Raw genomic sequence first — 24,678 nt, forward strand, 5'->3', positions numbered from 1 at the left:
AGTCCTCTCTATATCCAGGAAAGTAGTCCTTGATTTTGATGAGACAGAGATGTTGGAAAGAAAAAATAGATTCAACGGAGAGAATTTGATTGAGACACAGGTAACAGGAACATTTTGGGATGCAGCTCAGGGTTAGGCTGCTTGGGAGGAAGTGCTGGGAGAGGCAGCAGTTCTGCCTGGCTGCAGCTGCTGTCTGACAGCAGCTCCGCGGAGAAGCAACAGGATTCAGCTTAAAGCCAGGTAAATTACTAGAGATTAGCTCTGAGTCCGGCTTTGGACTGTACTGTCTCCATCCGAACACATAACTCGCTGCCTTCCCGGTACACTGTGTTCTGTAGCACCGCGCTGGGGCTGTGCTTCGGCTCCGGCCCGGGCGGGGAAGATGACCCGGGCATCGCCCCTGCGGGCCCTGGGCAGCGGGCACGGCGCTCCGCCCGCGGTACCACCCTGCTCTGCCCCGAGCGAGGCAGCCCCGCATGCCCGGGGAAGCCGGGCCCGGCTCCCCCCCCGGCGCTCCTCCCCGTTCCCCGGCGCTGCCCACAGGGCGGGGGCGGAGCAGCGCGGCGGGGCCTTCCCGCTGCTCCCCGCGGGGCCGGGCCGCGGCCATGGCGGGGCTGCCACTGCTGCTGCCGCGCGGGGCCGGGCGGGCGGTGCTGGCGGGGCGGGCGCTCCTCGCCGCCCTCCGGCCGTGCCCCCGCCGCGGCTGTGGGGAGGCGGCGGCGCTGCGGGCCATGGGCTTCAGCCAGGAGCAGGCCCGGCGGCTCCAGGGGCTGCAGCCCCGGCTCGGCCCCGAGCGGCGGGAGGCGGTGGCGGCGCAGCTGCTGCTGCTGGGGCTGAGCGCCGAGGCCGCCCTGGCGCTGCTGGAGCAGAGCCCGGCGCTGCTGCGGCTGCCCACGGAGCAGCTGCGGGAGCGCGCCGAGGAGCTGCGGCGCCTGGGGCTGGACGGAGGTAGGGCGGCGCGGGGAGGACGGGGGGGCGCACCGGGGCTCGGCCCGGCCCGCTGACCCTGTGCCCGCAGGTCGGGGCCCGGCCCGCTGACCCTGTGCCCGCAGGTCGGGGCCCGGCCCGCTGACCCTGTGCCCGCAGGTCGGGGCCCGGCCCGCTGACCCTGTGCCCGCAGGTCGGCTGGAGCGGGCGCTGAGCCGCTGCCCCCAGCTCTTCGCCGTGCCCCGGAAGAGGCTGGCGGCGGCGGTGCGGCTGCTGCGGGAGCGCTGCCTCTTCACGGCGGAGCAGCTGCGGGAGGTGCTGAGCAGCTGCCCCGCCGTCCTGCTGGAGGAGCCGTGCAGCCTCCACCACCACTTCCAGGTGAGGATCGGCATCCCTCTCCCTGCCGGAGCCTGCCGCGGGGATGGGACTGTGCCTGACACAGCCCGTCCCGCCCGCAGTACGCTTACTTCAGAATGGGAGTCCGGCAGAAGGAGATGGTGAAGGCTCGACTCTTCCAAATGCCCTTTGCCGAGCTCCGAAACCGGCACATCTTCCTGGAGCGCCGAGGACTCTACGAGACCCCACACAAAGGGCAGATACAAACCAATAACCCAAAACTGAAGGACATCCTTCAGCTCTCGGAGAAAGACTTTCTGGCCAGCCTGGCCTGCTCTACCCTGGAGGAGTATGAGGTCTTCAAGAAGCTGCTGGCTCGGGAGGAGGCTGAAGAGGGGAAGGAGGAGGAAGTGGATGCACTATATGCAGAGGAAGATGATGATTTGGACAGTGAAAGAAGTAAAACAGCCCCGGAGTGAGGAGGTGAGGCTCCGAGGTGCCTCCCATGCTGGTGCACTCCCCCACCCCATTGCATAGCCATGGGTGCTCTGGGCTCCCACCCAGCATCAGCAAGAGCAATGGTGGCTGCAGGGCCCCATGTGTGAGGCACCAATAAATCCAGTCTATCAAATACAACACCACTCATTCTTCCTCATTGACCACTGACCAACTAGTTAAAAAAAATCCAGTTTCCATAAAGTGTTTTTATTTAAAAAAAAACCAAAACAAAACAAACCCCCCTAATTTTATTTCCAAGGCTGTATTACATACTTTGCCAGCTGTGGGGTGGGAGGCAGTGGGCTGCTATGCCAGCTGGCAGCAGGGCCAGGCTTCCTGGGGCTGGGGACACAGGCCCTGTGGAAACAGGACTGTCCCACGGCAGGGCTGCCTTCACCTCCACAGCCAGTGTCAGCACTGATCTCGTGGCTGACGGGGCAGGGACGCAAAAGCTTTCTGACCATGGCCCCAAACCCTCCTGTCCCTCACAGAGAACAGAGGCTGGTCTGGGTTTCCCCTTGCCCTGCTCTCCCAGGTGGCTTCCTCTCCTGCCCTGGGGAGGTAGTGCTGATGTGCTTGCCAGGTAGCTGGAGCAGGACCAGATAGCCTTGGAGGAAAATGAGGCATGTCTCTCCTCTGAGATGAGAGCTAGAGGCAGTGGAGGAGGGCAGCATCACGCTGGCCAGGGGGCCAAGGCTTTACCTTGTCTCTGCCACCCGCCTCTGCAGCTGTTCCTCCAGGCTGAGCACTGTTACACTGCTCCTGGCAGGAAGAGGGTGGTGGCAGGAGCACTGAAACTCCTAGGCCTGTCCTGCTCCAAGAGCATCTTCCAGGCTGCCACTTGAGACATATGGCTGAGCTACAGAGTTCACTGATGCTAGGTGGGAGGGGAGGGCCTCCCCTGGGATAACCCCACGCTGCTGGGGACATAATGCTCTATACCATAACTGCGATATATCTCTGGTATGTATTAATTTATAATATACACTGTGTACATTAATACACAAATCTATGTTTAACTAGTGTTGTCATACAAACTCACAAAAACTAGGAATGTTTCTAAACTACACTCTTCCTTTGCCTGCCCTGCCGCAGTGCTGGTTCTCTCCTCCACACACTCCACAGCGCTGGTGCCACAGGGAAGGCAAACGCTGGAAATAGCACAGGGGGGATGGCATGTGGGCCTGGCATTGTCACCAAGCCTCTGCTGTGCCCTGCGTTGGTGTGGGGGCAGTTACAACAAGTGTGGTGGCACTGGCATGCCTCAGCTGACAGACTTCACCTAGAGATCACTTTTAAAATTCTTTCTAGGTGCTCTACTGGTTTCTGAGCTGGAAGTTTGGTTAAAACCAGGGATTGTTTACAAAGCAAAGAAAAAAGGCAGGCAGAAGAAGCTGCATCAGTTGCCCCTACTAGAGCAGAGGAAACAGGAATGTGCCTCTACTGTCCATGCTTGCCTCGCTGCTCGGAGCTGCTTACCATTTTTAACTCATCTAGAGAAGTTGGAACATCTCCGAGCAGACTTTTGGGGGCCATGTTTCAGTTGATGGCTACGGCTTTTTGCTCTGCATTAAACTGTTTTATTTGAGGGTTATAGGTAATTTATAACCTTGGATTATGAAAACAGGTTGGTGCAGATGCTGTTGGCAAGTTGCTGGGCTGATCCCTGAGTGGAGCAGGGAGCCCATCGCTTGTGCAGAGTGGCTGGGGGGCCTGAGCAGGGCTGGCCCCCTCGGGGGCACTGGTGCTCAGCTCCTCAGGGGCAGAGAGGCGGCCAGAGGGAGGCAAACCAGCAAAGGCAGTGCTGGGCTGGCAGAGGGAAGGGAGCACTGCCTGGTCTGCTGACCTGGCTGCCTAACAGGCTGGAGGAGAGGGAGAGGCTAACACCAGGCAGGAAGGTGCCCCTGCTGTGTTCAACGCAGTGAGCAGATCTGATCTTCCTGGTGTTCAAAAAGCCCTTAGATGTGGAAAGATGAAGCTTCTACTGCTTTAAACCCTGTGGAGGAGCAGGAGGAAAATTAAGCTAGTGTGTGGAATCCCCCCAAAGCACCACAGCTGCCTCTTCCCACCCTGTGCACCCATCTCGGGCTGGGAGAAGGGGACCTGCCCTCTCCAGAGCTCCAGCTTTAGCCTGTGCAGGAATCTCTTGTTCATGAAGCTGCAGAGCCAAGGGGAAGCAGAACATTGCCTTCTGCTCCTCCATCCCAGACACAGCCAGGAGCCCTCAGCCACAAAGCCCTCACACCTCCTAAACATGGGAGGTGTGAGCTAGGGGTGTGCCCTGGCCTCCACCCTTCCTCCTCCCCCACTCCCTGTACAAGAACTGCCCCTGCCTGTGGCTGAGGAGGGCTGGAGCAGGTACTTACTTCTATGGCTTCTTCAGTGTGTGACTGTTGCTTGGTTTTCTGGAAGAGAACGGAGGAGAGCACCATCAGCCCTGCGCCCCTCAGACATTGCTCACAGCACCGGCATCCGAGCCTTGGTCATGCCTGCACCCTCTCCCAGTCCACCCCAGCCTGAGTGTGCCCATGCATGCTGGGGGCCACCTGCCAGCTGCATCCTCCTGTCCAGGGTCACAGGAAGGCTGGCACGCTCAGTGTGCTGCTGCTGTACCTGCTGGTTGTCCTCTCGGAACCACTGCTCTCACAGCTCTCCTTGTAGCAGACGTCCTGGTGTACCTTGTAGACTCTCCTGTACCTGCACACACAGTGGAGGGGTGATGTGTAGGGAACAACAGGGACAAGATGTGCTTTTATGAGTGCTGAGGTGGAGTCTTGGTGCTTCCCTGTTTCCTTCCAGGCTGCAGTAGCCAACCTTGCCAGGAATGGGGCTCAGGCCTGACGTGCACGAGGGCTGATCCTCACACAGCCAGGCCTTTTTGCCTCCATCACAGGGAGACAGGGGGCAACACCAGAGCCTTCCATGCCCTGACATTGCAGCAGGGCTCCCCCCAGCCATCTGGTTTTATATGAAGAGGCAGCCAGGAGCTGGGTGGGATCTGCTGCTGTTTGGGGGTCACGCACACCAAATCCAACCTTGCTGCCATGTGGGTGATAACACCAGTACGGAGCTTTCACTTCAGGAACACCCTGCCCTGAAACGCAGTTGGGAGGCACCCACAGGGGCACGACAGGCTGCTCAGCCTGCACTGGGGAGGGGGCAGCTGCCAGCTGGGGTTGGAGACGGCCTCACACTTGCTCTCCCTTCCTCAAAGCCAAGCCATGGGGAGACATCCCCAGCTCAGAGCACAGGGGGAAGGGGGGAGCACAACCTGCAGGCAGTACTCACAGGTAGTGGCAGGTGCCTCCTTCCCACACTGGGAATGACTTGGTTTCCGAGTACAGCCGTGTGCACGAGTGTGGCACCTTCTTGCAGGCTGCTTGGGGAATAGGAGAGGGGAGCTATCAGTGAGCCCATCCATGGCCCTGCCTGCCTGTGCCCTGCGGCAAGGGGCCGGTGAGGCCCGTCTGGCTTCTCCTTGGCTGTGCTCGAGTGCTGGGCTCAACAGAGCTGACCCACCAGGAGAAGTGGAGCCCCCAGCCTCACAGTGCCTAGGCAACTCTGTGGGCAAGGCAGGGGCCTGGCCTAGCCAGACAGAGGTGGAGAGCTCAGCCAAGAGTGGGGAGCAGACCTGCACTCTCACATCTCCCCAGAGCGGCAAGAGCAGAGCCCAGCCCCTCTCCCAGCACGACACTGATCTCTAGTAGAGCCTGGGCGTGGCAGGTGCTGACAGGGTGTGCTGGGTGATCTACGTCCTGGGGAACTCGTGATGGACAGCCACCAGCCTGGCATTGCAGGAGGGAGCTTGGTCCTCTGGCACAGCCTGGCACTCACCCAACTGGCAGAGCCGGCCCTTGAACCCTGGGTAACAGGCACAGTGGTAGGACTCGGCATCTCTGGTGCAGGTGCCTCCATTCCTGCAGGGATTCGTGGAGCAGTTCCGCCCCTCTCCTGCAAAACATGCCTGGCTGTCAGACCCTGGGGCCACAGAAGCCCCCAGCATGCCAGGGTGCTCCCAGGGAGAGATGGTGGGCAGGGACACATGCCATGCCCCCAAGGAAGGCAGGTTGGTGCCGAGCACCCTGCCTGTGGGGCCAGGGCTGGGGCCCTGCTGCTGTGGGTCTCCCCTGGAACTTACTCTTGCTCTTTGCCTCATGCAGCTGCAGTGCCAGACTGTCCCGGCTGGACACCTCCGTGTTCTCCAGCTTCACTGGAGCCTCTGGCTCTGGACAACAAGATGGTCAAATGTCACCTCCAGGCCAAAGCCAGACCCAAAGGCAGCCCCTCCAAGGGGACCCAGCCTGCCTGTAGTACTGGGGCACTGGCCAGGCCTGAGGCACTGCTTTAGCCCTTCACAGTTGCCATCCCTAGAACTGGGGTGATCCCCTCACCCCTCCTGAAGGGCTGTGGGACACAGAGTCCTGCAGAGGCAGGGGCAGAGCCAGGATGTGCAGCAAGCCCAGGGTTGCCCTCAGGTGTGCCAGGCTCCTTCCCCACCTCATGGCGTGGGGTTCCCCAGCCTGCTAGAGTATCTTGGGCTGGCACTTGTGTCCCTGGTCTTCTGGGGATGGAAAATGGGGGGTTAGGCTGGACTAGTGAGGGGTTTCTCACCCAGGTGCCCTCCTCGGGTGCAAGGTTGTTATTGGCAGTGGGGACTGAGGCTGCTGGGCAGGCAGGGGCTGTGCTGGAGGGCTGTGAGGCCACTGCCTGGGCAGCCGTGCCACAGTCAGTATTGCCTCCCATCAGTGAGGGTCACTCTCTGGGCTCCCCTCCTGGCTGTGAGTCACCCCTCTTCCCTGGCAGGGGTCTAGCAAGCAGGGCAGATGTTTGCCTACTCAGGGCTGGGTGAGAGGGTTCCACCCTCCTCTGTGGCTCACCCAGCCCTACAGCAGCCACTTCACCCTGGGGGAAGGTGCAGGAGATAGCACTGGATGACAGGATCAGGACAGAAAAGCAACGGAGCACTTACGTGTCTTCACAGTGATGGATTTTCCCAGCACAGTGCCAAACCTGGCGCTGATCCTCCCTCTGCCATCCACCAGCTCCGTGAACCTGCGACAGGAGAGCGTAAGGGTACAGGCACTGCAGGTGTCCCAGCCTCACACCTGGGGTTCATGGCAGCTACATAAAGCAACCATGGTGACATCGAGCTCCATGCGAGTCCTGGGGGGGACCTGCTCAGAGAGCAAGGGCCGGCCTGGCTTAGGACCCCAGCGGGTGGGCAAGAGGCTGTGCTGCAGCAGGAGCACAGCTTGACCCTGTGGATACCTGGACATGGGATCTGGGAAAAGAGGCTGGCTCTGCCTAGTGCTTGTGCCGAGTGCTAGTGGAAGAGCCAGGAGTGCTGGAGCAGTGCCTACCTGGGGGCTGGCGAGGGCTCCTCAGCTGTGTCATGATCTGCTAGCAAGCGGAGCTCGGGCAGGAAAGCTGGGGGCAGCCTGTTGCGCAGAACCCGGGGGTGCCCAGCTTGACTCCACCGTCTCTCCGGAGCCACATCCCTCTGCACTGCAGACCAAAGGGTGAGCCGGCATGAGCCAGCCCAGCAACCCACCTCCCAGCCAGTCCCATCATCCCATCCCATCCTCCCCAGGCTGCCATTTAGGGCTGTCTGGCAACATGCCGACACTCTCCACACACAGGGGCTGCAAGTGCCCATCGCCAAGCTGTCACTCTGCATCTGCCCTTCACTAACAGGCAGCATCCTGCAACCCCCATCCCTCTTTGCAATGGGCCTGTATTCTCTCTCCACAGCCTGCTGCTGGGGCAGCAAGGGCTCCCTGTTGGTCAACTGGTTTACCCCGACAGCCTGCTTCCTTGTCATCCCACTGCCTCCCTTGTGCTGCAGCAACCCAGCAGAGACCCACAAGCACTCACAGGTGGTGATGTAGAGGTGGACGGGCTCGCTGTGCACCTGGCCCTGCTCCGTGTTCTGCACGGCTGTCACGGACAGGCGGTACCGCTGCCCAGGCAGCAAGTCCCGCACCGTGTAGGACACCAGTTTCCCATTAGGCACATAGCGGCTCTTGACGCTCTGAGCAGTGGTGACGTTGATGATGTACCCCTCCATGGTGCCAGTGGGCGGCTGCTCCCACACCATGGACACAGAAGTGGCAGTGACATGTGAGGTGGTGAGGTTTTGCGGGGGAAGAGGCCCTGTGGCAGGCAGGGGGTGGGAAAGAAAATGGTCAGAGCTGGTATCTTTGAATGGCCATTGCCCCACTTGCTCACACCACCTTACAAGTGTACCAGGCCCCCAGGTTGCCTGGCACTGCCCAGGCCAGCCCTGAGCTCTGTTCCAGCTGTGGGATGCACTGGGAGGGGATGTGCAGCCCTGGGTCCCTGCCAAGACAGGCAGAGCCTCACTGCACCCTGGCACACAAGTCTGCCCTTGTCCTCTAGCTGTTGGACAGCAGGGCATGAATCTGGCCCACGTGGGTGCTGCATGGGGCTGAGCTCACGCTGGTCTCAGACAGTGAACAACATCTGGCAGGGGAGGACATGCCACTACCTTTCCTGCCCTTCCCAGGGTTGTCTGCACACCTCTTGCCTGCTGTGCTGGCCAGACAGCCTGGCAGCTCCCACACCTTCCCCGCCAAGCCCCTGCACCTACCAAGCTGGGGTGGCAAAGGTAACCCCACTCACTCGTCCACACGTGAAAAGGGGCTGTGGACACGCTCTCTGAGGGGTGGTCTTCCGTCCCCAGGCCGCTCAGTGTCGTGACATGGACAATGTATCTCTCTCCTGGCTGCAGGTCCCTGCGAAGAGAAAGGTAGGGTGGGAAGGGGTAAGCAGGGCAGCCTGGGGGGCCAATGCCCTGTCACCCACCACTGCCCCACTCACAGGAAGGTGTATTTGGCCACGCTGCTGTTCAGCTCCACGGTGCGGCCTGCCAGGTCCCCCAGTTGGTGGATGGAGACCCTCACCCTACTGACAGTGGAGTGCTGGAGCCGGTGGAGAGCCCACTGCACCGTGATGGCACTGGCTGTCACATTTGTGATCTCAAAGCCTTCCACCGGACGCGGTCCTGGCCAGAGCAAACGGAGAGGACTGTGGTCATCATGGGTCACCTCATCCCTTCTCCATGTGCCCCCAAGGGGGGTCCTGCCTGCACCTCTGGATCAGCTTCCCCAGTGGAGCTGCTCAGTGCCACCTGTCCTGCTGGACTCATGCTCTCCCATCCTCACTGCCTCAAGGTAGGGGGGAGGCACATCCATCTGCCTGCCCACAGGGCCTTGTGCCACCCGAGGCACCCCTGAGGCTGTCCCACCGTGGCCCCAGCCTGCCACCACAAGCTCCAAAGGGGCCATAGTGCCCAAGCCTGGCCCTAATCATAGAATCATCAGGGTTGGAAGACCATCCAGTCCAACCATCCACCCAGCACTACCACTGGAACCCCTAAACCATATCACCCAGTGCCAGATTCAGGTGCCTCTTGAACACCTCCAGGGATGATCACTCTAACACCTCTCTGGACAACCTATTCCAATGCCTGACCACTCCAACAGTGAAAAATTTTTTTCTAATATCTAATCCCAATCTCCCCTGTCTCAGCTTAAGGCCATTTCCTCTTGTCCTCTCACTGTAGACATGGAAGAAGAGACCAGCCCCCACCTCACTACAACCTCCTTTCAGGGAGTTGTAGAGAGCAACGAGGTCCCCCCGAGCCTCCTCTTTGAGACTAACAAACTCAGCTCCCTCAGCCATTCCTCTTAAGGCACATTTTCTAGACCCTTCACAGGCCTTGTTGACCTTCTCTGGGCATGCTCCAACACCTCAATGTCCTTTCTGAAGCAAAGGACCCAAAACTGAAGGCAGTGCAGCCTCACCAATGCTGAGTACAGGGGCATGGTCACTACCTTAGTCCTGCTGGCTACACTATTGCTGACACAAGCCATTGGCAGTCTTGGCCACCTGGGCACACCGTTGGCTCATACAAAGCCTGCTGTCAACCAGCACCTTCAACTCCCTTCCTGCTGAGCAGCTCTCGAGCCACTCCTCCCCAGGCCTAGAGCATTGCAGGGGCTTGTTGTGACCCAAGTGCAAGACCCAGCACTTGATCTTGTAGAACCTCATGCAGTTGTCCCAGGCCCATTGATCGAGCCTGTCCAGGTCTCTCTGCAGAGCCTTCCTACCCTGGTGCCGGTCTGCAAATCCACTGAGGGTGCACTCAATCCCCACATCCAGACCATCAATACTGATGTTAAACAGGACCAGCCTCAAAACTGAGCCCTGGGGAACACTGCTAGTGACTGCTAAGCCCATGGCACACTCCAGGGGGCCATTCCGAGCCTGGCTCCCGCTGACCAACCAGCATCCAGCCCTAGCTTGAGGCCCCACAGGATGCTGTGCCCAGCACCACGCTGCTGTCTCCTCCCCTGTGCTTCACTCGGTCTCAGCCCGCTGTGAGGGATGTGGCTCACAGGCCCACTACTGTCCTCCTCTCCCTAGAGGCCACCTTTCCTAAGTCTAATCCCCTCCATCCTGCTTGCCTTTGATTTCTACAATCCCTAGAAAGCAGGATCACAGCTGCTCTGCCTCTCCATGCCCCAGAGGCATCACCGTGCCCCTTCCCTCCACCCATGGAGCAGAGGTCCCCGTCAGCCTCTGCCCTCACACGTCCCCACACCAAGCCCAGTGGCACAGCAGGGTGACTCGCCCATGGCACTCGTTGTCGGCAGAGATTGCACAAGCCCTGCTGCCCACCTTGCCTGGGGGCTTCTCCAGCTCAGCCAAGCAGCACTAGGGGTCCATGCCACCCTGGGCACAATGACAAGGAGCAGCACAGCCTGGCCCTGATAAACAGGAGCCGGGAGCAGTCCCCGCTGCCAGCTCCCTTACAGCCCCTGGACAGGGTGAGCGACAGGGGGTCCGTCCCCTTTTACTCACAGCAAAGAGAACAACAGTTCTCTGTGCCGAGCGCTTTCCAGAGGCCCCCGGCTGGATTTGAGGATCTGCACCAGCAAACCCACCAGGTTTGACACCACGCTGGAGCTGACGGCGGGCTGGAGGTGGCAGCACAAGCCCTGGCACCTGCGGGGGCTGCATGTGCTCACGACCGTGATCCCCCCAGGGACGCTACTCACTAGTGCGCGTGGTGAGCATGACGGGCCTGCTGATATCATTCTTGTTGTTCACGTTGCGTTTGACTGAAAAGACAGAAATATTGTAGGCTCTGCCGGGGGTTAGTGCCCGCAATTGGTGGGCAGAACGACTTCGGTCCACAAAATCTGTCCTGCGGTAAGAGCCGTCGAGGGATACGTACGTCACGGCGTAGCCGTCAATGAGTTGCCTGGCGGCTGCGTCCTCAGGTGGGTGCCAAGAAATCAACACACCAGTGTCCTCCACCCTTTCCACCTTTAATGAGGTTGGTGGCAGCAATTCTTCAGGGTGTGAGCAAAAGCAAAGGGGAAAGGTAACGCCATGAATCTTTAGAGAACAGACCCCGGCAGTGAGCGGCAGAGCAGCGAGGGAGGACAGGGCTGTCACTGTCTCCCTTGGCACACCTGGCAGGGGCTCTGTGGGCGCAAGCCACCCCTGGCCTGGTGGGCATGGGAGGAGCCAGGGTGCTGGGAGCACTCCCTGGCATCACTAGCGGCCAAGCACTTGCCACTGTGGGACAGGGCGAGGGGTCCTGGGGAGGCAAGTGCCAGAAGGCTTCCCTCAGACACCTCAGCCTCCCCTCCTGAGGGCATCTGAGGGATTGACATTGCTGCAGGGGAAACTTGTCCCCAGCGTCCTGGTGCCAAGCCCAGCGCCTGTGGCAGCGACTCAGCATGCCAGCACCCACCCATGGCATTGGTGGGGCACGGGCTGCCCCCCCAAGGCGAGCCCCCAGCCTTGTCTGCCTCAAGGAGTGCTGCTGGTCCCGGACGTTGAGCCCCTTGTGGGTGGTTGGCACTGCCGGGCTGGTGTCGAGCCCCACACCACATCCTGGTGCCGCTGCTGAGGGCCTTTACCTTTTTCGCAGCTCTTGCCTGTGTAGCTGACTTTGCAGGTGCAGCTGTGGGTGCCATTGCTGGGCAGGCAGTAGCCTCTGCTCCCGCAGGGGCTGGAGAAGCACGGGTCACTGGCTGTGGGAGAGGTGCCAGGTTCAGCAGTGCCAGCAGTGCCACTGGCCCCGCGCCGCCCTGCGCTGCCCTGCCTGCCTCACCTGTCTCACAGTGGTAGCCGAAGAAACCTTCTGGGCACACACAGAGGTAGGAGCCCCCATAGCTTTCACACTGCCCTCCATTTCGGCAAGGGTCTGACTCACAGGCGTCCACTTCTGGAGGCGGGAGGAGGCCAGCAGTGAGCGAGGCCCCTGGCCTGCCAGCAGGCAGCTCCCACGGGCAAGCGATGCTGACTGACCCCCGAGGGGGAAGCAGGGCAGATGTGCAGCCCAGGGTTGGGCACAGCTGGGTTGGACATTGAATCCCCTCCAAGCACCGTGGCGGACACATCCCTTGGCAAGGGTGTACACATTGGAAAGGGGGTCTGTAACTGGCAGACACCTCATTCCTTGCTCCTTCCCCATCAGAGCAGTTTCAGCTCTGCCCCCAAAACCGCAGGCAAGGAAGTGAAACAGTGAGTGATGGCCTGGGGTCAAGGTGTCCAAGATAGTGACCAGCTGCCTGGCTTGGTACTGGCCCTGGCCATGTCCCAGTGCCCAGAGTCCAGCCTCCCACTGCCTCGGGAAGAGAGAGTCCCTACCTGTCTCACACTGGGTCCCCAGGAAGCCCTCAGGACAGTAGCAAGCAAAGGACCCGGGGAGGTCCCGGCAGGTTCCGCCGTTCTTGCAGGGCTGCGACTGGCACTCGTCAACATCTGGGGACCAGAAGAAAGACACCTGCTCAGCACTGAGACAGCTGCTGGCTGGGGACAGGGCTCAAGGAGGCAGCGCTTCTTCAACAGGGCATGGACCCTCCCCATGACACTTGGGTCCCAGTGGTCAGGAACAACCCTGCCCCTGGATGTCAACTGCCTCACGCCTGCCCCTGCAGCAGGCGTGTGGAATGGGGACACTCCCTTAGGGACACCTAGGGACAACTAGTGGTGTGGGGCTGCACCAAGAGATCCCATAGGAGGTCTGTGGCATGTCCCCTCATCTAACCTCTGACAGGTAGCCCACCTTCTCCTACCACTGACCTCTGCTAGGCCCTAGGGAGCTGAGCTGGAGCTACCACCCACTCTGCTGCCCGTCATCCCCTTCAACCAGCACCCATATGCAACCACAATCACAAGCATACATGGGAGCACAGCCAAATACATGTGACCTCAAGCTGCTTTCCTCTCCACTTTGTGGCTGAGAGCTTTGGAGCCACACAGGGAACTTCCCATCTGGGCCCCAAGATCTGGGGCTTCTCTGTTTGGGCTAAACATGCATCAGGAAAAGTCATTGCCCTGCCAGCAAGAGAGATGCCCCCACAGCATCTGTTACTGAGGGACATAGCACTCATGCCCCCACAGTCCTGCCTGCTCCTCTGCCCAACCAGGAGCAGTGTCTCTCCACTGGAAAATCCCACAGCTGTTCAGAAGCCCTGGGAGAGGAGCCCTTGCCTGAGGCTGATCCAAGTGCACACAAGCGCAGGTAGCCTAGCTCCTGGTCATGGAATTCACAACCCACTGGGGTTTCCCAATGGCTGAGGGTCGAGGAAGGGACTGACAGTCCTGGAGCATGCCTGGCATGGTCTCTTACCCAGCTCGCAGTGGTGCCCAGTGTAACCTGGCTCACACAGGCACAGGAACGCAGCCACACGGTCCTTGCACCGGCCACCATTCAGGCAGGGCTGGGACTGGCACTCATCGATCTCTGCAGGCATTTGGGCATGGGAGAGACAAGGTGAGAGACATGAGCACAGGGCAGGGGTCCCTGGGAGGGCAGGGGACAACTGGAGTACATGTCCTGGGGTCACCAACCCACAGCTGTGACCATGGCCCACTGGGATGGTGCCTCAGGGCTTGTCCACTCCCCAGCATCCTCACCATCACATTCTGGGGGGTCACTCCAGACTCCTGGCATGTGGCAGACACGGGGGTGGTTGTGCTGACTGAGAGTGTATCCCAGCTCACACTGGTATTCAGCCACTGAGCCCACCTTGGTGGAGTTGAAAGAGGCCTGGGCATGCTTCACATCACTGGGGATGCCACAGTCGACCTCTGGGGAGAGACAGGGGATGAGTGGGGCCCCCAGAGGCACCCCAAGTCCCCAGCTGGAAGGGAAAGCTCAAGGCTCTTACCAGACTGGCAGTGCTTCCCTACATAGCCCACGGGGCACGTGCAAGCGTAGCCCCCACCGAGGTCCTCACAGGTAGCTCCATTCTCACAGGGGCTAAGGAAGCATGGGGAGGGCACTGGAAGAAAAGCAAAGAACGGCTGCTGCAGAGCTGGCAGAGCTCAGAAACCAGAGTCAGCCCCCTTCCCCTTCCAGCAGGGCACAAGGAAGAGTTGCAGCACTTCAAATCACAGGAAAGGGGGCTTAAAGCAAGCAGTGAGGTTTGCTTGCTGCCATCACGGCTGTCAGGCCAGTCAATCGCCCTCCCCCTGCAGCTGCCAGCACCGGCACTCCCTCCTCACACCTACCGATCTCGCAGTGCCGCCCGCTGTAGCCTGGGGGACAGTCACACTTGTACTTGCCGATGTAGTGGAAGCAGGTGCCCCCGTTCTGGCAGGGCCCTGAGGCACAGGGGTCTGGCTTACCTGGGGGCACAGGGCAGGCATGAGCCTAGTGGGCCAGCTGCCGCCTCTCGTCCCCGCAGGGGAGCCGGGGGGCCGTACCGATCTCGCAGTGCTTGCCGGTGAAGCGGTAGGGGCAGGTGCAGTGGTACTCGCCATCCGCCTCCCTGCAGGTGCCCCCGTTGCGGCAGGGCCCTGTGCTGCAGAGCCGAGGCTTGGCTGCAGAGAGAGCACCGAGAGCGGTGGTCACCCAGAGCTGCTGCCTCCCCCCAGCACCCCACCAAACCCTTCACTGCAGGAAAGCTGAGTGCATCCTGGGCCCAGCAACACCACCAAAATTACACCCCTGCAGATGCGTGCCGGGGCCTTGGGGCCCGTCATGCAGGCACATCACGCCAGGAGACTGGCAGCTGCTTCCAAGGGCAGAAGCTCAGGCATGTAAAAAAACTGATGGTGTTGTACAGGAAACAACTGTATCGGCTGCTGCAACTGTTGAGCGTCACACAACGCTCATCTACCCTGCAGGATGGGATGGGATAACCTGCACCAATGTCCAGCTCTGCAAGCAGCTGCCCAGAAAGGTCTAAGCTCTTTTCCCACCCCCTGCCAGGTGCTGGGGCCACAGGGAGTACTGTGGAGGTACCTTTCTCGCAGTGTGTGCCAAGGAAGCCTCGAGGACACTCGCAGACGTACGAGTCGTCATGAACCTTGCAGGACCCCCCGTTCAGGCAGGGCTCTGAGTCGCAGGGGGACGGCATTGCTACAAAGCCAAACACAGGGCTTCACTGAGGACACGTGGCCAGGGACACAAGGGTGGCTCCCCCACTGGTGACGGTGCTCCCCGCTCACCCCCTCCCCAGGGCTGCTCTCGCATCCCCAGGGCTGAGCCTTACTGTGGTTGGCGCCGTAGTCGGTGTGGCAGACACAGAGGTAGCTCCCGCCATACTCCATGCAGTACCCGCCATCCGGGCACTGCGTGTTCATGTTGCACGGTGTCGTGGTGACTTCTGCAAACACACGGTCAGCGCCAGCCTTCCTCAGCCAGTGGCAGGAGGACACCCAGATGGAAACAGGGGTTTCCTAACTTTGCAGGGTCCAATGAGATGGGACAGACACTCTATACCCCGTTACACAGACAGTGCAAGTGGCAATGTCCAGCCTGGATGCCTTTGGAGAGGGAGCACACAAAGGCTGCGACTCCCTACCCATTCAAGGGAGCTGGGCTGGGGCAGACACTGGGAGAGGCACGGCTCAAGAGGGACTGATGGAGATGGAAGCATTGCCATCTCACCAGGGGACATATTTCCAGGCTCAAATTCACTGTATGCCCCTGGCACTGTGCTAGGCTCAGGCATGGGCAGTGTCACCTTGCTTGCTCACAGCCTGCCTGGTTCAAGCATTCCGAAGTGAGAAAACACAGTGAGCAAGAAGCTTTCACCTACCAAATTCACAGAGGAGACCAAAAAACCCAGGAGGGCACTGGCAGATGGTGACGTTCCCCTCCAGACAACTGCCCCCATTGCGACACTCACAGCCCTCCGAGAGCTCTGCAAGAGAGGAGATGGGAGCTTCCCAGGACCTCTCCTGCTTGTAGAGCTGGGACAGACAAGCAGCCTTGCCAGATGCCACCCACAGGGGAAGCTCAGGTGGGCAGCAGCCCTGAGGCCCCCAGACATCCAGGCACAGCCTCATTCAGCAGGACAAGCTGTTCTGAACAGGCTCTCTGGAGCTGCCGCTTCTCCCTCTCAGGAGGATGAAGGCTCCCCTTGCAATCCTGAACCCTGCTAGCAAGACCCCTCGGTTGGTACTCACGGTCTCGACAGTCCTGTCCAGTGTAGCCCTCCCGGCACTCGCAGACGTAGCCCTGCTCAGTCTCCAGGCAGCTGCCCGCATTTTGGCACGGGTGGGAGAGGCAGGCGCCAGGCACGCGGGGCCCGCCTGCGAGGAATGGGGAGGCTGAGTCAGAGGGGTCCAGCCTGGGGCTGGAACACCCTCTGTTCTGGGGGTCCCACTGGAGGCCCCAGCACGGTCAAGCAGCCCCACAGGAAGGAGTTCCCTCCCAGCAGCACCATGGCCCCTCCGCACACGCTGCCCACCAGTTTCAGCAGTGCCTATGACTGACACAGCCCCTTTGCAGCCATTTACCCCTTCCTGCCCGGCTCCCCTGACTGCAGCTCCCATGCCAGGCTGGTCAAGGCACAACCCCACGCACCATACTGGCAGTTGTTGCCGTAATAACCCGGGGAGCAGGTGCAGATATAGCGGCCAGGGCGGATGTAGTTGCACGTCTGCCGATTCTGGCAGCTCCGGTCCTCGCAGGAAGACGAATCTGGGAAGGGGAAAGCAAAGGAGTAAGCGATAAGGCCAGCAGGACACAGGGGACACAGTCCCTGGCGTGGGTCAACCTGGGGCACAGGCACCTGTCTCGCAGCGCTGTCCCACGAAGGGCTCCAGGCACACACAGGTGTAGTTATCGACCAGGTCAATGCAGTGCCCACCATTCAGGCATGGGCTGGACTCGCACTCGTTCACCTCTGCAAGGGGAGGCCAGAAGAGATGGTCAGGTCATGTGTGGGCACAGCCAGCTCATCCAGTGCCTCCCAGCCTGGATGATGCTTGGGAGAGCAAAGGCAACAGATGAAAAAACATCCAAGCCACTGGCAATTCTCAACGTTCCCATCCCAAAAATATGTCCAGGAATGAAGCTGGGTGGGAAGGCAGCTTGCCAAGGTGTGAAATGTCACCATCTCCACTCTGTACCTGCTCCTGCCACCCACCTGTTTGGCAGTCCACCCCTGTGTATCCTGGCTGGCACAAGCATGCCGCTGTCCCGTTCACCACCTGGCAACTCCCACCATTCTGGCACACCCGGTTCTCACAGGGTGATTCTGCTGCAGAGGAACATCAAAAAAAAAAAAGGGGTGGGGTGTCAACCCAGGTGCGGGACCAGCACATGGCACCCTCTACACACGTGGTGATACCAGGGCCAAGCAGAGAGCATAGCTCAGAGCCAGCAGTGCACCTTCTGTCAGGAGACAGTGGCCATGTCCCCACTCATGACTGTCCCCAAAACCCTTCCTCAGGCAGCTCAGCTCTTTCAGCCCCCTGCACCTCCTGGATGCCAGTGTGCTGCGCTGGACATTTCTCCCTCCCTCCCTCTCTTCACCAAAAGTCAACTCCCTTCTCGCCTTCTCCACTGGCATGGCAGCTTGATGGGAGCCAAATGCTTTGGCGGCACTTCCACAGGCAGGTGGAGGCCAGCAGCAGGGGAAACCGGTCACCATGGCCCCTGCCAGGGACTGGGAGGGTCCCTGCTAGCTTTGAAGGGCTTGGGACCAGAGCATCACCTGCAAAAGCAGGGCCTGCAAAGCTTCTGTTTGAGCACTGACCACCGCTTTTCTCACTAAGGGTGTGGTGGTAGGAGAGTGCTGGCGGCAGTGCTGAGCCAAGCCCTCAGAAGAGTCAGCAGCAGGAAGGGCTCATGGCCAGAGAAAAGCTTCCTTTGCCTTCAGCAAGCTGAAATCCAAGCTGGCTGTCACAAACTGCTTGAGCTCAGCAGCTACTGCAGGAGCTCTGGTCTGAAGAGCCCTCCCCAAGAGCAGCAGTGCCCCCCAAGCCTGGGGTCTCTGCAAATGCTGCACTGCTCACCTGTCTCGCAGTTGTTGCCTCTGAAGCCTGGTGGGCACCTGCAGGTGAAGCTGCCAGCACCATTGAGGCAGGTGGCTCCATTCTGACACGGGTGGGAGAGACACTCATCCACATCTGAAACAGAGCCCCAGATAGGGACAGGAGCTCAGGGCAGGGGCACAGCAGGGACACACAGACTGCCAGCACGCAGCAGTGACAGTGGGAGCAAAGACCTGCTCCGTGCAGCAAAGCACTCACCAACATGGCACCTCTTCCCAGTAAAGCCGGCCAGGCAGGAGCAGGTGTAGGAGGGGTTCCCTGTGATGCAGTCCTCAATACACTTCCCCCCATTCAGACAGGGCCGCAGCGTCAGGCAGACAGAGGCTGTGGGGACAGACAGTGCCCCTCCATCAGCCCCTGCCCTGACAGGGCTCACCCGCCGCCTTCCAGCCACACCAGTGCCAGGGTCTGTGTCTGCACCCACCCGGCTCCCTGGGGCGCTCAGGGAGCCCACAGGGCTGCCTGCCTGATGGCGGGGCAGGGTCTGCTCCTCAAGGGTTCCCCTGAGACAGGGGAGCAGTTTTATTCCTCCTGTGCAAGGGGGAGAGGCTGCACGCAGTTTGCCTCACTGGTTAGGGGGACACAGACATGACCTCACCCATCCAGGGCAGAGAGAAAGGGGACAGGACAGCCCACGTACAGCAAATCCACCGATAACACAAGACGTGCAGATCACGCGTGGGAAAAACTGGCCGAGGGAAGTGGGGATGAGGAACGGGAGGCCAGCAGCTCCACGGGGGATGTGTCAGGACCCCTGACCCCTGGGGTGGGGACCGTGGCCCAGACGCTGGCAACCTGGCCCCACGTGGCAGACTGGCACTCAGCAGCCCTCTGTATGGCTCAGCCCAGCCTCCTGGCACTGACAGACGTGCACTCCCCAGGGGTGATGGCCCCTCGTGCCCTGTCTGGCAGCGGGCTGGTGGGGTCCCGCCTGTGTGCATCATCCCCTCCCCAGCCTCCCTCATCGCTCCCCACAGGATCTTTTAATCTCAGAAATCTTCCTCCCCTCCCCAGTCGTTCTCCCAGCCCCCTCCCAGCCCCAGGGCACCCACAGGTGCCATCCCAAGCCACAGCCAGTGCTGAAAAAGGTCCCCTCCACGGCTGCCTCCCCTCTCCCCCCAAAGCCCTTCAAGACATCTCTTCCACCCCGCGGAGGTGGGGGTTGAGGCAGGGAAAGATGGGGCTGGAGAACAGTGTGGGGTTGGGTTGGGAGTTAAGTAAACCTAACTGCTGTCCTCTTACTTGTATTGCTGCAGCCCCCCACTTGCACCTGGGCATCATCGATTCTGAACACCCAGCGCCCGGGGATACCCACATTTGTCGTCATCTCCACGTCAGCGATGTCATCAGTGCGGGATCCAGGGATGTTGAAGTAGCGCTTTCCATCACCAGCGTTAAAACCTGCCTGGGAGGACAAGGGTAGAGGGTAAAGAGACATCACTAGTGCATGGGGGAAGGCAGCTGGACTCATCTCCCCTGTCACTCGGCGCCACTGGTGGCACTGCTCGGACCAACTGTCCCCTTCCACATGCCACTGGCCAGCGCTCAGCCCTGTCCACATGCTGGGACCACAGGGGGAAGTGGCTGCCAGGCCTGCTTAGTCTCTCCCCCAGCATTCAAATCCCATCCACTTCCTCTCCACCTGCAGCACCCTGCCTGCTTCAGGCTGGCAGGCAGGGAGCCAAGCACAGATCAACTGTTGGTAAATTCACACATCCAAGTGGGTACTGGGGTTTTCGCGGGTGTGGGTGTTGGCTTTTTTTCCCTTAAACACAACATACAGACGGAAGATATAAAAATACAAGCAAAAGCTATGCTGGCTGTGGCAGCTGCTCTTAAAGGCTGAGGTTAGGAAGGAAAAGGGACTATGAGGCAGCAGCCAAGGCAAAGACCTGTGGTTTTAGGATAACAAAGCCCCCTGTATGGTCTCAGCTTTGGGAGCCAGAGCACACACAGATATTTAAGAACTCTGAAGAGGGGAGGGAAGGAAAAAAAAAAAAAAAAAGCAGGGGTAGGTTTTCCACCTCCAAAAAACCCGACCAGGAGCCGTGAGCTCGCAGGGCAGATGTGCTACCGAGGAGCCCCAGGGGCCATGTTCAACACTTACCTGTGCTGCGATGCCACCAAGCCCGGCAAAGTCCCCCCCACTGCTGGCGTGCATACCCGTCGTCCAGGTGATGGACTCATAGTTGAAGATGGTGAAGGAGAGCTTGCCATCCGTGATGAGGACGATCTGGAAAGTGTTCACCTGCAGCAGGGAGGGGAAAAAAGCAGTGAGGAAAGATGAACTGGTCAGAAAATACAGTGACATAAGGAACATTCTGCAAAGGGTTGTTTCTTTGACCCCAGTCCTCCTCTGTGAGAATGGGCACTTGAGTTTAATTATTTTTAATTCTAATTCGTTGTGATCACCAGCCAGAAGATCTTGCTTCTCCTCCCAGGAAAATGGGGGGAAATAAGGATATCGGGCATCTGGAAGGAAAACGGCACCTCGCTGCTGCACAAGAAGGTGGCCACTGGTGACATAAAGACTCCACGTGGCACAAAGAGGAGGGTTGGTATTGCCAGGCCACCGTTGCTCTGTCACAGCAAGGTATTGCAATGGAGCCATCCTGGTCAACTTAGCCCTGCTTCCAGCTCCATGACACATGTGGCAGGAGCCACACCACCGTGGAAGGCACGGACCTGGGGTGGCTGCTGTGCCCCAGTTACTCACTGGCGAAAATGAGCTGCCCCCGAAGAAGGTGACTCGGTACCAGGTGGCAATGAAGACCCACTGTGCAGAAAATCCAGGGAACTCGGGGAAATACTGAGCAATGTCCCTGCTGGCTCTCTCCAAGATGGGCTGCTCGGTGCTCTCCCGGTAATACACATCGCCCGCCCGCCGATTATCCACGTCCGCCCAGAAAGCGGCAACCACACGCCGGTCCTTGGAGATGGGGAAGGCCACCGGTGTGAACTGGGAGACCTCCTTCAGGAATGAGATGATCCCGTTGTTGTTTACCTATGGAGAAGGATGAAAAGAAACGGATGGTCACAGCTGACTCCTGCTGCCGGCAGGAATCTGTGTTTTAGAGGTGCTTTCCATTTCACCTTTCTCTCCCTCTCTCCTTTCCACAAATATTGGAGCATTTCCCCTTCCTGTCCTTAGAAGCAGAGATGAGACGTGCCCCGGCACCCACAACACCCGCAGTCCCCCACCCCGGCCGCCTGCTCGCTGGAGCGCAGCTGCAGGCAACGGCCCGAACAAACCGAGCCCTGTTCTTCGGGCCAGAGGAAGGGGAACAGCTGCGAAAACTGCAGGAGCCCAGCACTTTAAACAAACAGTGCCCAGTGCACGGGGCCATCTCGCGGCAGTGCTCTCGGCCGGGGCGAGGGGCCAAGCTCACTCCCTGCTCTCACGGCTCACATGCAGCCCAGGGGGCTGGGGTCTGCAGCCAGGCACCACTGTGACCCTCCTGGCAGGGGAGTTGTGCCTGAGCCATGTGGACACTGGCCCAGGATGTGGGGAGCCTTGCTGGGCAGCAATCCATCCACCAGCATGCACAGCACTCCGAGTGAGCCAACGGGCTTGTGGTCCCCAGGTGACCAAATGCCACCACCCCATGCAAAGGCCCCAGTGCTTCAGCAGGCTGCTCTCATTAAAGTGGGGGACAGCAGACCTCTGGGGTGAGATCTCCGAGCTGTTCCTCAGCACTAATTAACTGGGACAGTTATGGTTGGCCCAGGGATGCATGGCACAGGCTGCTGTCAGCCCAGGTAAGGAAGCTGGAAATAGTGGATGCTGCTGCCAGCAGTGCTGCCTCACAGCTTACAGATGCAGCAGGAGTGAGGAAGAGGAAGAAATCCCCTGCCTGCCTGAATAGGCTGTGAGGGGGGCAGGGAGCAAAGGGAAATGCTCTCACCCCAAGCTCCAAAATTCCCAGGAGGAAACTGCCAGCACTCTGCCACAGTGCCAGGCTCAGCAGGGCAGGCAGCTCCCAACTGCTCCATTCCCCAGCCCTCAAGTGACAGTGGGACAGGCAGGAGCATACAGCCCCCAGCCAAGCTCTCCAGTGTACAATGTCTGCCTCTGGCAAGCCCCCAGGCTGCAGGGTGGGAAAGGGGGGCATAGTGCAGGCAAGAGGCTCTCAAGTGGAGAGAGCAGCTCTAGCACGCAGGGGCAGGCACTGGTGTCACACTCGCGGGCCGACAAGGAGCCAGGAGCCAGCATCCCCAGGAGCCATGTGGAAGCCAGTATGCCTTCATCACAGCTGCCAGCACAGCCAGGCAGGGGAGTGGGGCTGAGCTGTGATGGCCTTGTGCAGCCCCTAGGGAAGGTCCCCAGTCCCCAGGGAGAGTTCCTCAGCCCCTCCATTCAAACACTGGGCAGTCCTCACTGTGACTAAGGGAAAGAGGATTCTGTTTTCCCAAAGCCTCCGTAACCCCACTGTGTCTGCAGAGGAACATTCTTCCCTTGATTAAAGCAAGATGGGAGAGAACCAGAGCCAAGAAGGGCTTTTTTTGTTGTTGCTGAGTTTTGTGAAAGAGGAGGGGGTGGAGACAGCCCTTGAAGACAGAGATTTCCAGGTGAGCCCAGCCCTGTTCCAGTCCCCCCGGACAGCAGCTCCCTTGGGCAGGAGGGCCCCTGCCACATGGACTCCCACACTGGGGGCAGGAAAGCTGGCTCTCTGCAGAGCCAGGGGGGTCTTGGCTCAGGGGAAGGGAATGTACACCCTCTGACCTCTGCAGCCCCTCCAGGACCTAGAGCTGCACCTTGGATCCTGTATGAGACAACCATCACGTCACCTGGCTTCTCACAGTCTCTTCTATCCTCCCACGGTGGTCCATGCCCCAAGCCCAGGTCCCTACCATTTGATGGCAGGGCTGGCACTGATCAGGGGAAAAACACCACCAGGCAGGACCAAGCACACTCTATGCTGAGCCAAGGCAGTGGGACAGTACATGAGCCCAGCTGCAGGATGGCACCAAGGTGATGCTCAGCCCTCTCCTCCATCAGCTGGGTCTGGATCATCAGTCAGTCCAGAGCAAACCAGGGAGAACGGACCAGGAAGCTGAAGGATTCACTGTGCCAGGTGGGAACTGGTGTGGGGAGCCCAGATCTCACTCCAGGACACAAGGCAGCACCATCCAAAAGACTCCATGGACAACCAGGTACTCAAAGTTGCCCCTCCACCCGATGGCCACAGTTGCTGGGGATATGATGGGCCAGGCATGACTCGAGCTCTCTAGCCACAATCCCCTCCAGGTAGATTGGGAGCTGCAAGGAGTATGTCACCAGTAGTCCCAGGAGCCCAGTGGGTGCAGGCAAGGGAATGGGATGTGCCAAATGGGCGGCCCAAAGGGCAGGCATGTTTATTCTGCATCACACTCAGAGCCCCACCACTGCCCCTAAGGGCCACCAGCCAAGGACCACCATGCCAGGGCTGCAGCACACCAACTCCAAGCTCTTGCCCACCAGATGTGTCCAGCTCCCTGCTGTCGGGATCCCCCAGCATGTCACCGGGCCAGGCCCACAAAGTATGGGTATGCAGGTACTGCTGGCTCCAGCCAGCACTAAGTCCAGGCTCCTCACTGCAGGTGAGCGCTTTGCCCAGGATCCCCAGCACAGCAGGGCCAGGACCCTCGCTGGGGATCCCCCCACTGAGCCAGGGGTCCAGCCTGCTTCCCAAGCCTAGGGCCCGCCGCAGCACCCTTGGCACACCGCTAGTCCTCTGACTCTTCCAGTTAAGTCGGGACCATTTGATGGCCCCCAAGGAAACTCAGATTCATCCAAGCAGGACAGGGAAGAGGAGAGGAAGAGGAGAAAATAAACAGGAGAGAGAGAATAAGAGGGTATAGGAGGAAACAAGTAAGAGGGAGCAAATAGGAGGAAACAAGAGCAAATAGGAACAAATAAGCCGAAATTACTCACATAGAGGCCGGTGTGCCCCGCACCAAAGAAGGGGAAGGGGATGGAGAGAGGCCGGAGCTCGGAGCCACCGTCGTCCTGCTTCCGCGTGGCGGCGTCGCCCTGGGCCGGCCCGAAGGGGTAGAAGTCCCCTAGCGGCACCTCACCACCGGCCCACAGCCACTCGCCCAGGGCCACCAGCACGGCCCAACCTGCCAGGACCCGCATGGCCGCCGGCAACGCCGCTCGCCTCTCACGGGGGCACCAGCCACCGAGGCATGGCGGGGAAAGGGAAAGGAAAAGGAGGGAAAGGAAAGGGGGGGAAAGGCAGGGCAGGGTAGGGCAGGGCAAGGAAAGGCAAGGCAAGGCAGGCGCTGCCCGGAGCGGCGCCGGGACCGAGGGCGCGGAGCGCGGCGCGAACCCGCGCCCAGGCAGCGCAGGGCCTTCCCCGCGCCGGCCACGCCCCCCTCATTTGCATAGCTCGGGCACGGCCACCCAATGGGCGCTCGGCGCGCCGGGGGCGGGGCCAGGGGGCGGGGCCAGGGGCGGGGTCCCCCCACGGGCAGCGTGGGAGGGGGGGGCGGGGGGTCAGCGCGGGGGGCACCGCAGCCGGGGGTGACCCGGCACCGCAGCCGGGGGTGACCCCGCACCTCCTCCCGCATCCCCCCCTTTGTCCCCCGCGGGGCGAG

The 24,678-nt window shown here is 60.2% G+C and overlaps 2 protein-coding genes across 6 annotated transcripts; one reads left to right on the forward strand and one right to left on the reverse strand.

Annotated features, from left to right (window-relative positions):
• The first annotated feature begins 367 nt into the window (after positions 1-367).
• MTERF4 (mitochondrial transcription termination factor 4) lies at positions 368-1,899 on the forward strand. 2 transcript variants are annotated; one of them, XM_064666867.1, is made up of 3 exons: positions 368-948; positions 1,053-1,305; positions 1,386-1,899. In XM_064666867.1, exons 1-3 carry the CDS (start codon positions 383-385, stop codon positions 1,740-1,742), a joined length of 1,176 nt encoding a protein of 391 aa, XP_064522937.1. In that variant the 5' UTR covers positions 368-382; the 3' UTR covers positions 1,743-1,899. The 2 variants fall into 2 exon arrangements, with proteins under 2 accessions (XP_064522937.1, XP_064522938.1); XM_064666868.1 differs by having other exon boundaries at positions 606-948; positions 1,121-1,305.
• A 48-nt stretch (positions 1,900-1,947) lies between these two features.
• On the reverse strand, positions 1,948-24,354 carry SNED1 (sushi, nidogen and EGF like domains 1). 4 transcript variants are annotated; one of them, XM_064666861.1, is made up of 33 exons: positions 24,014-24,354; positions 20,816-21,103; positions 20,207-20,347; positions 19,342-19,504; positions 18,298-18,423; positions 18,061-18,174; positions 17,190-17,300; positions 16,833-16,946; positions 16,625-16,741; positions 16,225-16,350; positions 15,855-15,959; positions 15,306-15,419; positions 15,056-15,172; positions 14,515-14,631; positions 14,320-14,436; positions 13,977-14,090; positions 13,723-13,896; positions 13,436-13,549; positions 12,451-12,564; positions 11,912-12,025; positions 11,718-11,831; positions 10,845-11,141; positions 8,602-8,785; positions 8,404-8,516; positions 7,636-7,914; positions 7,122-7,266; positions 6,731-6,813; positions 5,900-5,986; positions 5,596-5,712; positions 5,050-5,140; positions 4,375-4,458; positions 4,128-4,166; positions 1,948-3,757 (listed from the first exon to the last, which is right to left on the reverse strand). In XM_064666861.1, exons 1-32 carry the CDS (start codon positions 24,215-24,217, stop codon positions 4,130-4,132), a joined length of 4,335 nt encoding a protein of 1,444 aa, XP_064522931.1. In that variant the 5' UTR covers positions 24,218-24,354; the 3' UTR covers positions 1,948-3,757; positions 4,128-4,129. The 4 variants fall into 4 exon arrangements, with proteins under 4 accessions (XP_064522931.1, XP_064522930.1, XP_064522929.1 ...); XM_064666860.1 differs by having other exon boundaries at positions 5,050-5,137; positions 17,190-17,303; XM_064666859.1 differs by having other exon boundaries at positions 17,190-17,303.
• Between the last annotated feature and the right edge of the window lie 324 nt (positions 24,355-24,678).

Source organism: Pseudopipra pipra, chromosome 10 (assembly GCF_036250125.1).
Source record: "Pseudopipra pipra isolate bDixPip1 chromosome 10, bDixPip1.hap1, whole genome shotgun sequence".
NCBI classification, from domain to species: domain Eukaryota; kingdom Metazoa; phylum Chordata; class Aves; order Passeriformes; family Pipridae; genus Pseudopipra; species Pseudopipra pipra.